Here is a 15331-nt window from a genome sequence, read left to right on the forward strand (position 1 = left end):
TAGGTACTCATTTGATGCCATTTTTATTCTATACCCGTGTTCCTTCTTCACTTCCTATTTCTTTATTTTTACAGTAGACCCTTTGGCATTTCTTGCATTGCTGGTTTGGTGGATATAAATTCCTTCAGTCTTTTTTTGTCTGTGAAGCCTTCAATTTTGATTGATAGCCTTGCTGGGTACAGTATTCTTGGATTCAGACCCTTCCTTTGCATGAATTTGCATATTTCATCCCTTTCCCTTCTGGCCTGATATGTTTCTGTTGAGAAATCAGTTGCTAGTCTGATGGGGGTTCCTTTGTATGTCACTTTCTGTCTCTCTCTGGCTTCTTTTAAGATTCTTACTTTGTCGTCGTTGTTTGCCAATTTAATTATAATGTGTCTTAGCGTCTGTCTTCTGGGATTTATTTTGCTTGGGACTCTGTGAGCATCTTGGATTTGTGTGGTTTTTTTCTTCTCTAACTCAGGAAAGTTTTTTGTCATTATTTCTTGAAATACTTTTTCCATGTCTACCTCAGTTTCCTTTCTATTATTCGAATATTATTTTGTTTTGTATTGTCCCAAAGCTCCTGTAGGCTCTCCTCCTGCTTTTTAATCTTTTTTTCTAGAAGTTGCTCTAATTGGGTATTTTTTTCCATCTTATCTTCTAGCTCACTGATGTGGTCCTCTGCTTCATCTAGTCTAGTCTTGATGCTTTCTATTGAGTTCTTCATGGTAGTGATGTCACTTTTCATTTCTTCTTGGTTCTTCTTCAATTCCTCTTGGTTCTTCTTCAATTCCTCTTGGTTCTTCTTCAATTCCTCTTGGTTCTTCTTCAGTTCCTCATGGCTCTTCTTCAATTCCTCATGGTTCTTCCTCATTTCTTCTTGGTTGTTGTCAAATTTCTCTTTCGTTCTTTTTAGCCATCCTATGATCATTATTCTGAATTCTTGCTCTGGTAGGCTGCTTGCCTCTGACTCGTTTAATTCCTTTTCTGGTGATGCCTGCTTTTCTTTCATGTGCGGGCCATTTCTTTGTCTCCCCATGGCCTTTCTTTTCAGGATGTCTGGTTATGTGGTGTTTCTTCTCCTGTGTTGATTTAAAGGTACAAACTACAACACTACCAGGTACAATACAAGAGGCACTTAACAGGAATGTATTTACAATATTAATAGCCTCCGACAAAGGTGACCACTAGAGAAAGGCAAATTGGGGGATAGGAGAGAAGGAAGACAGGTAAAAATAAAATAAATAAAAATTTAAAAAATAATAATAAATAAGTAAATAAAATAAAAAAAGAGGGATAAAGAGATAGAAAAAGAAGGAAAAAGGTAATGACAAAATGAAGTTGGAAAACAGAAAAAAAAGAAAGGAGAGAGAGAGAGAGAAAGAGAGAGAGAGAGAGAGAGAGAGAGAGAGAGAGAGAGAGAGAGAAGAAGGAAACTAAAAGAGAAATGGGAGACAAATTATATATCTGTGGAGAAAATTGCCATAGAACAACCACTGAACCCAGCCAATGCCAGCAACAATACTTGGAGATCAATACAAACTACAATATCCACTATTATTAAGTAAGGCTATGATATACAGAAGTACAAGAAACAAACAAAAACAGAGGATTTTTTAAAAAATACAAAGCAACAATAACAACACAGGAATAAGCATAACAATTTCACTAAAAAGCATAAAAATTCACAATAATCAACCTTCACACAAACAATGAGAAATGGATAGAGAGGAGAACTGTTTTTTGTTTTGTTTTGTTTTTTTGTTTGTTTGTTTGTTTGTTTTTAACTAGTTACTATAGTGCAGAGAGTGGTATTTATACACTTGGGTCAGGGGTTGGAACTTAGGTCTATAAGTATAGTGAGAGCTTTAGCAGGGGGTATACAGAAAGAATAGAGGAAAAACTAAAGCAGGAAAGGGATAGGATAAACCGGAGACTAAAAGGGTAAAGTTTAGTACGAGAGTGATGGTGTAAAGGTCAAGTTGAGATAGGGTTGAATGATGATATAGTAGAGATTAAAATAGAATGAAGGTTACTCCCAATGTAAAATAAAGAAAAAATAAGATGGTACTGGAGAGGGAAAAATAAAAAGAAACAACAACAACAAAAAAAAGAAATAAAAATTGCAAAATAGCAGTAGTAATAGTGATGATAGAGATTGAAAAATGTAATAATTGAAAAGGTAAAATCAAGTAAGGGAAAAAAATTCGTTTCTTAAGTAAAAGATGTAAAAAATGAAAATAAAATACAAAATGGTAAAATTAGCATAAAAATGTCCAGTAGTGGTCATTCACTTCCTCTGTCATTGTATTTGGCTTGCCTGATTCTCGGAGCAGACAGTCTTTCAGTTCCCAGCATTCCACTGCACCTCAGTTTTGTAAGGTAATGCTTAATTTTAAGTAGGCTATATCTTAGTTATTTGTGTCCATTTATTTTTGATTAATAAAAAAAAAAGCAAAAGAAAAAACGGAAAAAAAAAAAAAAAATCAGTTTGTAATTCAGCTTTTAGGTGTCAGTGTTTCCGGTTTGACCTCCCAGTCTTTTGGTTGCTCTGGCCTTCTTTCTCTATGGCTCTAGCTGGCAGAGTGCCAACTGGCTCCCAGACTATCTCTAAAGCTCCGATCCCTTGTTTCCAGGAAGGCAGTTTCCTCCTGCAATTTCCCTGGATAAGCCTAACTGAGCAGTCCTTCCCTAGTTTTCAGAAGCAAGGGGGTGAAGGGGATCAGGCGCCAAGGTGTCCAGATGTTCCGCCCTTGTCGGGACAGCCGCAATTCTTAACACTTTGTCCCGTGTCCCCTGGCATTTTTTTAAAAAGTCCCAGATTATGCCAAACCCAGCACTGGGTGTCCCGGGCAGAATTCTCTCTGCAGCCTTCTTTGAGCGCAGCTCAGCGCAGGTGGCAGCACTGCGCTCCCAGCTACAGTGGGGGGCGGGGCCTTGCAGGAGCTCAGTGGCTACTGTCACTGCCTGTGCCACGGGACCCAGATCCCTCAAGTTTTCCCCGCAAACTCTGATCTTTCCGTGGGTGACTGAAGAACTCCCTTGAAACCAAGTGTTTGCTCCTATTGGGCCATCTCAGCTACTCAAAGGTCTCCTCCACTGTGGTTTTTCCAGGCCACAGAGAAGCTCCTCCTTTCCTGGTAAGATGGCACAGCCTTCCCTCCAAGCCCGGAGCTCCGGGAGAGCCGCCGCGGCAGCCGCAGTGCTGGCCGGTTGGTCAGGGAATCCTGTCCAGCCGACCTTTCCTTACCTTCCTTGAGATTTCCGCTGTCCCTCAGCTGCCAATCAACTTTCCCTGAGCGACTCAGACGCTGCTTTTTTCTGTTCTGGGACTGGAGTCAGAACAAGTCTGTCTGTTTGGTCACCATCTTCAAGCTCCGCCCCTAGTCTAAAATTTTTAAAAAGCATAGAAAAGCTTAAAGAATAAAAATTTTAGTCTGACTGGTATGGCTCAGTGGTTGAGCATCCACCTATGAACCAGGAGGTCATGATTCAATCCTGGTCAGGGCACATACAAGGGTTGTAGGTTCAGTCCCCAGTAGGGGGTGTGCGGGAGGCAGTCTATCAATGATTCTCTCTCATAATTGATGTTCCTATCTTTCCCTCTCCCTTTCTTTCTGAAATCTAGAAAAAAAATATTTTAAAAAAAAATAAAAAATTTAAAACATGCAAATAATTTTGCTGCCAAGAGACCATCGTTTGTAATATGCAAATGTCTTATTAAGTGTTTTTCTTTGTATATCATTTTGTAAAATTTTAACAAAATTTTACATAATCTTATCTGGATATAGAAATCCCTTTAAACAAAATTATTGGGGTCCAGCTATCATCTATTTAGCTATGTAATTTTTAAAAAAGTATTCTATTGTTTCACTTGTCTGTAATGAAATGATTTTATCTGACCCAGTTTGCCAAAGTTCATGAGCATCCAAGGTTCTCTCCTGAGGGATAGGTTAGGTACTGTCTTAGCCTTTAGGTGCCTATGTCAGTTACTGACAAATGTCTGGGTATATGTTCTCTAAAAACAAACAAGCAACAGAACAAAACAAAACAAAACAAAACAAAGAACAAAACAAGCCAGCAGGGCATGGTAAATGGAGTCCTGATGAGGTGCTGACCAGTTGCTTGCACTTCTCTTGCAGTACCTGGTGTGCAAACGGAAGCTGGAGAGCAAAAAGGAGGCTCTGCTGATCCTCTCCAAGGAGCTGGACACATGCCAGCAGGAAAGGGACCAGTACAAGCTCATGGCCAACCAGCTCCGAGAGCGCCATCAGTCCCTGAAGAAGAAATATCGAGAGCTGATTGTACGTGTGGCGTCACCATGGCATTCCCGTTCCCTGGTTACGACAGAAAGGGGGCATTTTTTACATGCCCTTTCCTCAAAAAAGGGTTGAATTCAAACAGTCCCACAACCCAGTCCCTCCAGACAGCTTACCTGGGCACCTATGAAGCACACATGTACACATATGTGTTCATGTCGGTTTATTTACTCATTTGTTCCTATGGAGTATTTAAAAAATATATATTTTATTGATTTTTTTTTTTTTTTTTACAGAGAGGAAGAGAGAGGGATAGAGAGTTAGAGACATCGATGAGAGAGAATCATCAATCAGCTGCCTCTTGCACACCTGCTACTTGGTAGGTGTCCGCAACCAAGGTATGTGCCCTTGACTGGAATCGAACCCGGGACCCTTCAGTCCTCAGGCTGACGCTCTATCCACTGAGCCAAATCGGTTTTGGCCCTATGGAGTATTTTTAAGAGGATCTGTCTAATACAGAAACCACATGTGGTTATTTAAATTCAATTTTAAATGAATTAGAATGAAATAGAATTGAAAACTCAGTTCTTCAGTCTCATCACATTTCAGGGACTCAATTGGCATAGGTGGCCGGTGGTGACTCTATTGCATTGCATTGCTACTGGCCACTTGCATGGTGGCCACTATGCTGGACGGTTCCATGAAGGGTGTTTCCATCTCTGCAGAGTTCTGTCAGACAGCACGGTGTAAATGTTGTTCTAAAACTTGCTCTTTCCATTCACACCTTATTTTGGACAGCTCTCTAGGCCATACATACAACTAGAGTTCATTTTTAAACAAAGTTGCATAGTAATACTTTCATTTTTTAAAACCTTTCTCTCATGAGCATTTAGGTTTTCTTTAGGGCTTATATGGCAAGATTTTTAAGGGTATAAATTATATGGAAATGGAGGATATCGAGAGCATTCCTGCTGCTTTTTTACTCATGTATGCAGCCTCCTTTTAAAGTGTTGACACTATTGCTATTATTTAACCATTTGTGCTGGGCTCATTGAACTGTCCTGGCACAGAAATAGAGTAGAAAGATTCCTCGGGTTAAAGTACTGTTGACCTATATGTAGACAGCATCAGATAAAAATGTACTCATTCATCTGAGATATTTGTAGTCCCGGATGACCTACAAGGGAAAGAAATTGAGTTCTTTTAAGACAAAAAGTCTGATAGGACTGGAAGTTCTCAGTTAATTTTCTTTTATTTTGAGTATATCTTTTTTATCCCCCCCCCCCCTATTTTTCTGTTCATAGAGAAAGCTCAAGTGTGTATATGTGTATCCATTGCTGTACCTTTGGATCTAACAATGTAAAGAGGAACTCAACTCAAACCAAATGAAATATTACATAAGATTGGCTCTACTCAAAAATAATTTTGATAAATTCAGTTTTGTATGTGGAGGGGTGGGGGTTGATTTGCACAGTTTTGGAAAATATATAGGTTTGGTCTTAAATGGAACTGATCCCTCAGAGGTTTTTCCAAAATAAGAATGGTTGAATTTGTAGGTAATTTTTTGAAAGCATATCTGAACTTGGTTCAGCACATTACTGGTTGAAGGGGGTGGAACTTGGGAGGGTTTGAATCTAGTTCATAGTTTGGTTCAGTTCCTTGAATCTAAGCACATTTAATTAAAAAAAAACCCACTAAGATGCAGTATTTGTTTCTTTGTAGGATGGAGATCCGTCACTTCCACCTGAAAAGAGGAAACAGGTGAGACTTACTGCTGATCTCAGATAACTCTCAAATTGTATGCATTGGCTCCTTCAACAGTTAAGGTGATCAGGGAATCTCACGATGTGCAGAGAAATCTTTTATTTTCCAGGATCCTTTTGTCCTATGAGTAGGAGTGGGTAGTAGGGCAATTCTACTGCAGAGAGGGACTGAGGTGGGGTGAAGGGTGAAGGGAACCGAGTGATGTCCAATATGGTGGCAGGGTGCACCCCATTCCTTCTTCCAAGGAATTGACCACATTCCCTTTCTTGTTGGACAGAAAGGGTAAGTTGAAGGTCCTATGCACATTAGCTTACTATTCCATGGGTGGTAATGTTTTACTATTTATTTTCTGTCACTTCAGACTTTTGTTTCAATTTTGTATTTTATTTTATTTATACTTTAGTATAGTTAGCATACAATATTATATTAGCTTCAAGTGTACAACATAGTGATTCAACATTGTATACCTTACAATGCGATCACCACAATAAATCTAGGACCCATCTGTCACCATAAAAGTTATTATGATATCATTATTATTGTTGTTGTTGTTGTTAATCCTTACCCAAGAATATTTTTCCATTGAATTTAGAGAGTAGAAGGGAGGGAGAGAGACAGAGAGAGAGGAACATCGGTGTGAGGGAGACACATCAATTGGTTTTTTCCCACAAGCACCCCAACCAGGGCCAGGGACTGAGCCTGCAACTGAGTTATGTGTCCTTGACCAGAATCGAACCCAGGACCCTTCAGGCCATTGACACTCTATCCCGTGAGCAAAACTGGCTAGGGATTGTGATATTATTGACTACATTAGAGGTAGTGTGTAAAATCTCGCGAGACCCAGACCCGGTGCACTGAGGGACCCATTGGTGCACCTCCTGGTGATGGTTCTTTGGTTGTTATGGCGTTATGACCACTGGGTTTTAATTATATAGATTCCCTGTGCTGTATATTACCTTCCCATGATTTATGAATTTTATCACTAGAAGTTTGTACCTCTTATTCCCCTTCACCTTTTCACTCATCTCCCCATTCTCCTCCCCACTGACAATCATCAGTTTGTTCTGTTGCTATGGGTTTGTTTTGTTTGTTCATTTGTTTTATTTTGTTTTGTTTTAGGGTATTTTTCTTTCTCATTCTGAGTTATTTCACTTAGCATAATACCCTCTATGTCCATCAATGTTGTTGCAAGTGGTAAGATTTTAATTTTTTCATATTCCTGAGTGATATTCCATTGTGCATATGCATCACATCTTTATCCATTCATCTATTAGTGGACACCTAGCACTTCAAACTTTTAAAAGCCATCTTACCAGCAAATTCACAAGCCATTTATGTTCTTTTCTCCTAAATGGTAGCCAACATTGTTTACTGACAAATTCAATTTTTCCCTGTGGCTTTTAGATGCCCACTTTTACCAATGAATAAATCCTTGTATAAATACATGGATCTGTTTCTGGACTTTCTGTTCTGTCCCTTTGAGCTTCTACAGTATATAGTCTTGTGGTCTTACCACATTATTCTGGTTTTACTTTATAGTACAATACTTTTAATATCTGTTCGGGCTCATCTCCTTCCCTTTGCTCTTCTTCTTCAGGAAGATAACAAACATTTTATCATGTGCTCCTCTGATTCCTCTGCCCACCTCTCCAAATACATACCTATTGGTATCAGGGCTTGTTAAATTTATAGATTAACTTGGGGACAGTTAACATTTTCATAAGATTATGTCCAGAAATATTGTCCATCAAATTTCTTTGAATACAATTACATATATATACATATATTACTTTTTCCAAAGATATCTTTGTTAGAACTTTTCTTAACTTCACAATTGCTTTATGCTGACATACCCTGAATTATCGCCTTTTATGGGCTTGAGGGGAGTCTGGATGATGTGAAGTTAATGCTATGTGTTCCATGTTATGGGAATTCTCTATACCAGAGCAGGGCTTTGAAACTTGTGGATGTAAATAAGAACAGATTTCTTTGGTCTTTTCATAACTGTCACAGCTAACTAAACATCCTGTTTTTGTTCATTGATCATGTATACTTGGTATTGCATATAAACGTCTTGGGTTCATTATCTTGTAATTTTTTATGCTGCGTGAATAATATGGCCAAGACACACACACACACACGCACACACACACACACACACACACACTTGCACACACTTGCACACATGTGTACAGGTGCCCCCATTTACCCTTAAATAGCAATTCAGTCCTGTGGTTAGCTATCCACTCAATCAATTCTACTCACTACCATAACCTCCTTGCTATTTTATTTGATTACTTTACAATGTTTTAGATTTTACCTAAAGTCAAGCTTTTCTATGGAGCCAGTTGATTTTTCTTTCTACACAAAATTACATAAAAATTTAGAATTAATGTCTAAAAATTGGGATCCTTCATCTGGAATTGCTAGGTGCTTTTGTTATTTGGGGTGGTTATGAGCAGTCATCTCTGGCATGACTTTAGAGTTTGTTATATATAAGAAGAAGTTTTACAGTGTAAATGAATACATATCCTGTGACTATATAATACAGATGAATTCCAGTAAGTCTGTCAAGCTATTTCTTATAGCTAAAAAAAGAAAAAGAAAAAGAAAAAGAAAAAAGCCACATAAGTTCAATGTCCTAAGCACTGGTTTTGTAACTTCTAATATGGTATAGAGTTTCTGTTCCTCTGGGATTTAGTATGGTGCTGTGAGCTTGCACTATACATCCTTCCTGCTGGGGTTAGAACCACTGATTTGCTGCATGAGGTAGGATGCATTGGTGTGCAAGTGATAGAAATTCTAGATTGTTTAAGCAATGCAGGAATCAATGACCCTACATAACTCAAAGTCAAAAGGTAGTGCAGGCTTCAGATGCTGTATAGTTGTCAGGTACTGGTTCTCTCCATTGTGCCACACTAAGCCCATAAAATACATGATACCCAGATAAATTTGAATTCTGATAGACAATTAATACTTTTTCAGTATAAAGTTATATCCCATGCATTATTAGGGAATACTTTTGCTAAAATATTATACATTGTTTATCTGAAATTCAAATTGAACTGGGCATCTCGTATTTTATCTGACCACTCTACCACTGAGCCTATTTTAATGCCAGCTTCCTCTTAGCATAAGTTTTCTTCTAAGGCTGGTTCCCCAAAGCAGGAGAGGTAGAAAACCCAGCCACAGAACACAAGTCTAGTTGGGTGAGTGTTGGACATGCTCTTATTCCTGGTCTATTAACATTCACCAGGAGCGTACTGTACATTATTTGCCTTAAATTAAGCACCTGAAATGGAAGCAGTGATACCCATCAAACAAATTGTGTGGATTTGGGAAGGTTGCTTTTGGTGTGTGTGGCTCAGCTTTCTCATCCATAAAATGGGAGAAAGTAGTGCCCACCACATAGTGTGGCTATAAGGAACAAATGAGATATTTCAAGTAGTGTTTCCAATTCCATTTCTCTGGACCAGTGGTTCTTACATTCTTGAGAATCAGAGATATCTTTGGGGATATGATGAAAACCATGGACCTTTGTTCTAGAAATGTGGCACATAGATGCCCACAAAAATATTTGCCTTCAATTTCCTAGATTTATTGACTGTCTGCTTCCTGTCCATGGATCTTTGGGATTCCTTGCACTGCATTTAAGAGCTGCTGCTCTAAATAAATTGAGGATTCTTCTTAGATATAAATAGAAAGTGTTTGTGCTTTGTAGTAGCTTTTCAGAGACTATGTATGCATGGCTGGATGAATGGCTGGATAAATGGATGGATGGATGGATGGATGGTTGGATATAATCAATCTTCTGAGGTCACACTGGCAATGATGTATTTCATGAAGACTCAAGGGCACATTATGGGCATCATGGATTCAAATTTAAGCCAACTACTTGCTGAATGGGTGATCTTGTGTAACCTTTCTGAGACTCAGTTTCCTTCTCTTCAAAATGAACATAATCATGACACATATTCATAAAGTTCTTATGAAGAACTAGTATGATAATGCTGACTTCCTTGTACTTGGTGAGTGCTCTATGGCGAGTGAAAAAGTAGATTGTCTATCTTTAATTTTCCATGTAACTTGTCCAAGGCCACACGATAGGTTAAAAGAGCAGCACTAGAACCCAAATCTCCTAACTTGTGGTTCAGGGTTTGAGTTCAGGTGGTTTTGTTCTACATTTGATTCTTAAAATATTTGAGTGGAGAGAAAGCATAATCAGTATTTAATTCAACCCATTCTGAAAGTCCACAGATTCAATGCTTTTTTCAAAGCCCTCTGTTTCAGAGTGATAGAGAACCAGAAATTAACCTAAGAGTTTCTGCCTAACCCACTATTCTTTCTTGCAGCCAACAATATTTGGCCATAGTTTTTCATCTGCTATTTAAAAAATATATACTTTTATTAATTTCAGAGATGAAATGAGGGAAAGAGAGAGATAGAAACATCAAAGATGAGAATCATTGATCAGCTGCCTCCTATACCCCCTTACTGAGGATCAAACCCACAACCCTGGCATGTGCCCTTGACCAGAATCGAACCTAGGACCCTTTAGTCTGCAGGCCAACACTCTATTCTCTGAGCCAAACCGGAGGCGAGGGCCTTTTTTTCCTGCCTTTTTTGTCTCCTCCTCAGAGGACAGACCAGAACTTTCATGATTGTGGTGCTAGAAACATGGTTGTCAAGGCTTTCTTTTAAAACTTAGAACACTTTTGAAAACAACTCAATTTCCAATGGTAAATCATCCATTAAAGAAGCTGTGGAGATGACGTGACAGCAGCGATGCACTAATAGCTTCCCATGCCATACTGAAATGGAAATTTCTTCCTGGTACTCCGGGCAGAACCGTGCATGGGGCACCTCTTCGCACTGCAGCGAGAGATCCCCGAGAGATCTCAGATGATTCTAAATATCTGTCTTTTGCTAAACAAGCAGCCTTTCCAGAGGAGACAAGGGGGAATCTAAATGATCTCGGGTTAATCTCCTGATAATGTGGGATTTGGGGCAGTCACGGCAGCCCACTCTCCCCACGCCAATTCCTCCTGGAGTGAGGAACCAGATGCATTGTTGTCTTTCCGGGTTTGATTTTGTGCAGATCTGCCACGGGAGGCTCCCTCTGGGTCCAGGAGGGAGCCTTTGCTTTCTTCCCACACACAGTGATGGCTTATTTAGACGGTGACATATGCTGGGATGACAACCCTGGAGAAATCAGAGCAGAGAGGGCCCTCGGTGGGGTGGCAGGGAGCTTTTCAGTTCAGTAGCGGTCTTCTTAGTCAATCTCATTTCAGTCCCCGGTGACTGCCAGGCAGAGCAGCTTGGCGTCTGAGTCCCGGTTTGATGCTCAGAACCGAAAGCTCTCTTTAAAGGTCTGGAGCACTTTGAGATGTTCCTTTCATAACACTTTGAACAGTAAGTACGACTTTCCTGTCACACCAAGAAACCTGGGGAAACATCCAGGGTCCAGCCTGTAGGATATCTCCCAAAATATAACAACGGCAACTTCCTTCTGAGCCCTCATGCCTCTTGCACTAAGCCCTTTGAATCCCAGCAGCAATATTGTAAGGGAGGTGCGAGCACCCCAGTTGGTAGGTGAGGAAATCGAGGCTCAATGCGTCTAAAGAACTGGGGACCTGTTAAGGGAGCCACTCAAATGGCAGATGCAGAATCATAATGAGCAAGATTAGGCAAATATTTATTTATGTAGCCACCTCCCAAACCTACCGAAGAGTGTTTGCCCGTGGGCTGGAAATGCATTCGTTGGCGAGTGTGTGTTTTGAGATTATGTCCAAGATCTTTCTATGAGGTGGGAGGAAGCTGCTGAGGGCTCCTTGCCCAGCCAACAGCTATGTATGGCATAATCTCTTGGGTGGTTGTTTTCTGTAAATCAGAAAGCTGGTGCTGTAACCGAGGTCATCACCTTGGCAGTTGCTGTGAACAGGGGGCCCTTGCTCAGCAGAACAAGTTTCGCTCTATTACCAATAACACAGGAGGCGCCGTACACCGGAGCAGCCGAGTAGAAATTGCAATTAAATTTGCTATCAATCACACCTCTCAAGTAAGCTTGATGTTTCATCAAACTTTTTTTTTTTTTTTAACATATTCTTGTTTGATGTAGTATGTTCCCCTACTGAAGGTGTGGGGTAAGGGGTCCAGAGTCTCAAACTTTTTAACACCATGTAGTTGAGTCACATTTTCTAAATCTAGTCTCTTTCTCATGCTCTTTTTTCCTTCTCTTCTTTTTTTTAAACATATTTTTATTGATTTCTGAGAGGAAGGGAGAAGGTGAGAGAGAGAGATAGAAACATCAATGATGAGAAATAATCATTGATCAGCTGCCTCCAGCACAACCCCCCCCCCCCCCCCCCGCACTGAGGATGGAGCCCACAACTCTGGGCATGTGCCCTGACCGGGAATCCAACCATGACCTCCTGGTTCATAGGTCAATGGTCTATCACTGAGCCACGCTGGCTGGGCTCCTTACACTTCTTGAGGAAGTGCCTAGGTCAAGGTTTTACCAGTCTAGCTCTGACTTTTCCCTCACATGTTTGATTTCCAGTTTTGCTCTATCAGCAAATTGAGAAGTAAGATACAGGGCTCCCTGGTAATGCATCCTCATTTACTCTACAGTGTAGAGGAGCGTTTCCATGTCTAGGTTACCTGAAATGCTGTTCATCTAATAAATTAGCAAGATTCAAGATGATTGAGGGATGGCTCCTGGAATGCCGCCCTCCCCCTTCCTGGTCACTGGTCTCAATTATTTAAGGGCTCCGATTAAGACACCAGCTCTCCCAGGGTCTGGACTAGCGCCAGGTTGGAAGGTTATTTTAATATTGTCATAACTTTCTCTTCATGTTTTGTATCTTCTATCCTCTTAGGTTCCATGAATGGGACCTGCAAATTTAACCAACAGAAGAGAAATTAAAGGAGAAAAAAGCATGATTTTATGTCTATTTTACATGGAAGGAAATTTAGAGAAAAGGGAAACTCAATGAACTGGTTAGACTTATATACCATATAAGTCTATGGGTGGGCTTATATACCATTCTAACCAAAGGATGGGGTTTGGGCTTCAAGGAATGATAAACTGTGGGAAAGTGACTAGGAAATATATGTGGAAACTAACCAGAGATTAGAGCTATTTTAGTTATGGTAGTTTATGGTGCTTCCTTTCAGTCTCTGGTGATAAGAGTCGCTCTCCTCTTCCTGGTACTGGCACCAATTGGACATGCTCACAAAAGGAAATATATGCCCTGCTTTCAGGCAGGAAACGGAAGGAAGGAGAGCTCTTTGTTTCTGTTGATTCTCAATTTCTTCAGCTCAAAGTAATCTGTATGACAAAGTGGCATATTTTGGAGTGACGTAGTCTGACCCGCTTGTAACCATCTTTTCATTCTGACATTGGGGAGAAAAATGGTGTGTGTCTTTTCTCCCATCTCAGAGATTCAGGCTTTCTCCTCCACTCGCATCCTGAAACCCCCTCCTCGAGACCAGTGATGATTATCGATCATTGGAAACAAGAGGCCCTAACAGTGATCATCCTTGCCACGCATGAGGCATCATTTTTTTTTTACAAATCTGCCTTCACTCTTTGTAAGTTTAAGGAATGTATTGCATCTAGAGCAGTGGTTGGCAAACTCTTTAGTCAACAGAGCAGCAAACTGTGGCTCGTGAGCCATATGTGGCTCACGAGCCACAGTTTGCCAACCACTGATCTAGAATGTAAATGGTTCTGACACATGTTGTAGCATTTCTAAGGGAACTGAAACAGCGGTAGAGGCAGGACTGTTGTTTTTATCCTCTGCCCTCTTAGGTTCCGTGAATGGGGGCCTGCAAATTTAGCTAACAGGACAGTGATGAACAGGAGGAAAGCATATGATTTTATGAATATTTCATGTGGCTGGAGCTCCCCGGATGTAATAGGCCTTGGGGAGAGTTGGAGAGACTCTCACTGCTCGAAGGACGCATCTGTCCCCATGGGAACTTCCACAGAGCAGAGGGAGCGCTCCGCTGGGGTGAGATGCTCACTGGCCTCCCTGGTCCCAGGCTCTGCCTTCCCAACAACCATCAGGTGTGTCGTCTTCACCTCTGTGCAGAGAGAATTTCTGGGAGCCCCACCGTTCCCACAGCGGGGGCTGGCCCTGGCAAAGCTTCCGAGGGCAGTCAGGGGTCGTTGGGGTCTGAGCTCTTCCTCTGACAAAGGAAGGTGTGTCGGGATGGAGAGCCATGATATCTTCACAGCCTCAGGCCTCCTGGCTGTATTTTCATCAACTCTCTCTCCCCTCCCTTCCGCATCCCTATTTTAATAGATCAACTTCTAGCCCCAAAAGAGGGACTTCAATATATGTGGATTCTGCAATACGTTCCACCGTATTCAGCATTCCGCTATGATCAGAGCTAAAATGTCAACTTTTCCTGTCGGCCTTGGCTAGATCTGAATATTGAAAATAGGCTTCTCTTTAAGCCTTTTCATGTTCTGCTATTCATGCTCCCACCTACCCCCCGGAGGTTTAGAGAAAATAATCTCTCGGCTTTGTTTTCTTTCCCTGTGAAATCCTTCCCAGCACCTGCCACCTTCCCCTGACATTTCCTGCACCCGGTGCTGCTATTCTTAATCCATGGTCCCAGAGCCCTTCCCAATAACATGGGCACAACACGCTCTGCACGGCTGACAAATTTCAAGCAGGCGTCCCGTGTTGGCTGGGTGGGTTGTTACAGTGAACATGTGTGAGTCACGAGCATTATTTTTGGTCAAAAGAATGGTGTGAACTTTTCTCCTCTATTTTGAGTGCTTTGACATGTACAGCTTCTCTTGTCTTTCTTTCTTTCTTGTTCTTGAAGGTGTTAGGCACCGTATCAGAATAGTCATTTTCTGGTTTTCAGAGTTATTGTTTTGGAGCGGAGGTGGAAGGCCTGATGAATAGGAAAGAATGGTATGCTGACAAGCCCTCCGGCCTGCGAGACATAGAAGAAAATTACAAGTCACCTGCCCTCACGCAGGACACCTCCCCACCTCAACCTACGCCGGGGGGTCAGTTTTAAAGCTGGTGTAGATTTACTGTGAACTCACTTGATTGACTATTGTTTTGCAGCTACTGTAGATGCGACTGGTTTTATTTCAGTAGATATCTTTTGAGCCAGGCCGCAGAGTAAATCAGGTTTGACAGTCACATCACCGGGTCTCTGAATTGCTGTTCCCAGAAGCAGCCCTGTTCTCTTCTTTATGTGTCATTGGAGGTATATCCCGGGTGCCCACCCTGTTCTGAGGTTTAAATCCTGGGGGCATCGCTGAGCTCAGCGCTGTTCAAAATGATGCCCAAGGACCA

At 41.1% G+C, this 15331-nt stretch overlaps 1 protein-coding gene across 4 annotated transcripts in view; it reads left to right on the top strand.

The window, feature by feature from the left end:
- The window catches only part of CCDC149 (coiled-coil domain containing 149), a 100841-nt gene that overhangs the window by 34617 nt on the left and 50893 nt on the right, over positions 1–15331 (top strand). For all 4 annotated transcript variants that reach the window (XM_036419378.2, XM_045573637.1, XM_036419339.2 and 1 more), the window contains exons 2-3: positions 4125–4286; positions 5964–6002. In XM_036419378.2, the coding sequence (XP_036275271.1) occupies positions 4125–4286; positions 5964–6002 (201 nt within the window). The remainder of the gene's footprint in view (positions 1–4124; positions 4287–5963; positions 6003–15331) is intronic.

The sequence above is a fragment of the Pipistrellus kuhlii genome, unplaced genomic scaffold (assembly GCF_014108245.1).
Source record: "Pipistrellus kuhlii isolate mPipKuh1 unplaced genomic scaffold, mPipKuh1.p scaffold_m20_p_1, whole genome shotgun sequence".
In the NCBI taxonomy this organism is placed as follows: domain Eukaryota; kingdom Metazoa; phylum Chordata; class Mammalia; order Chiroptera; family Vespertilionidae; genus Pipistrellus; species Pipistrellus kuhlii.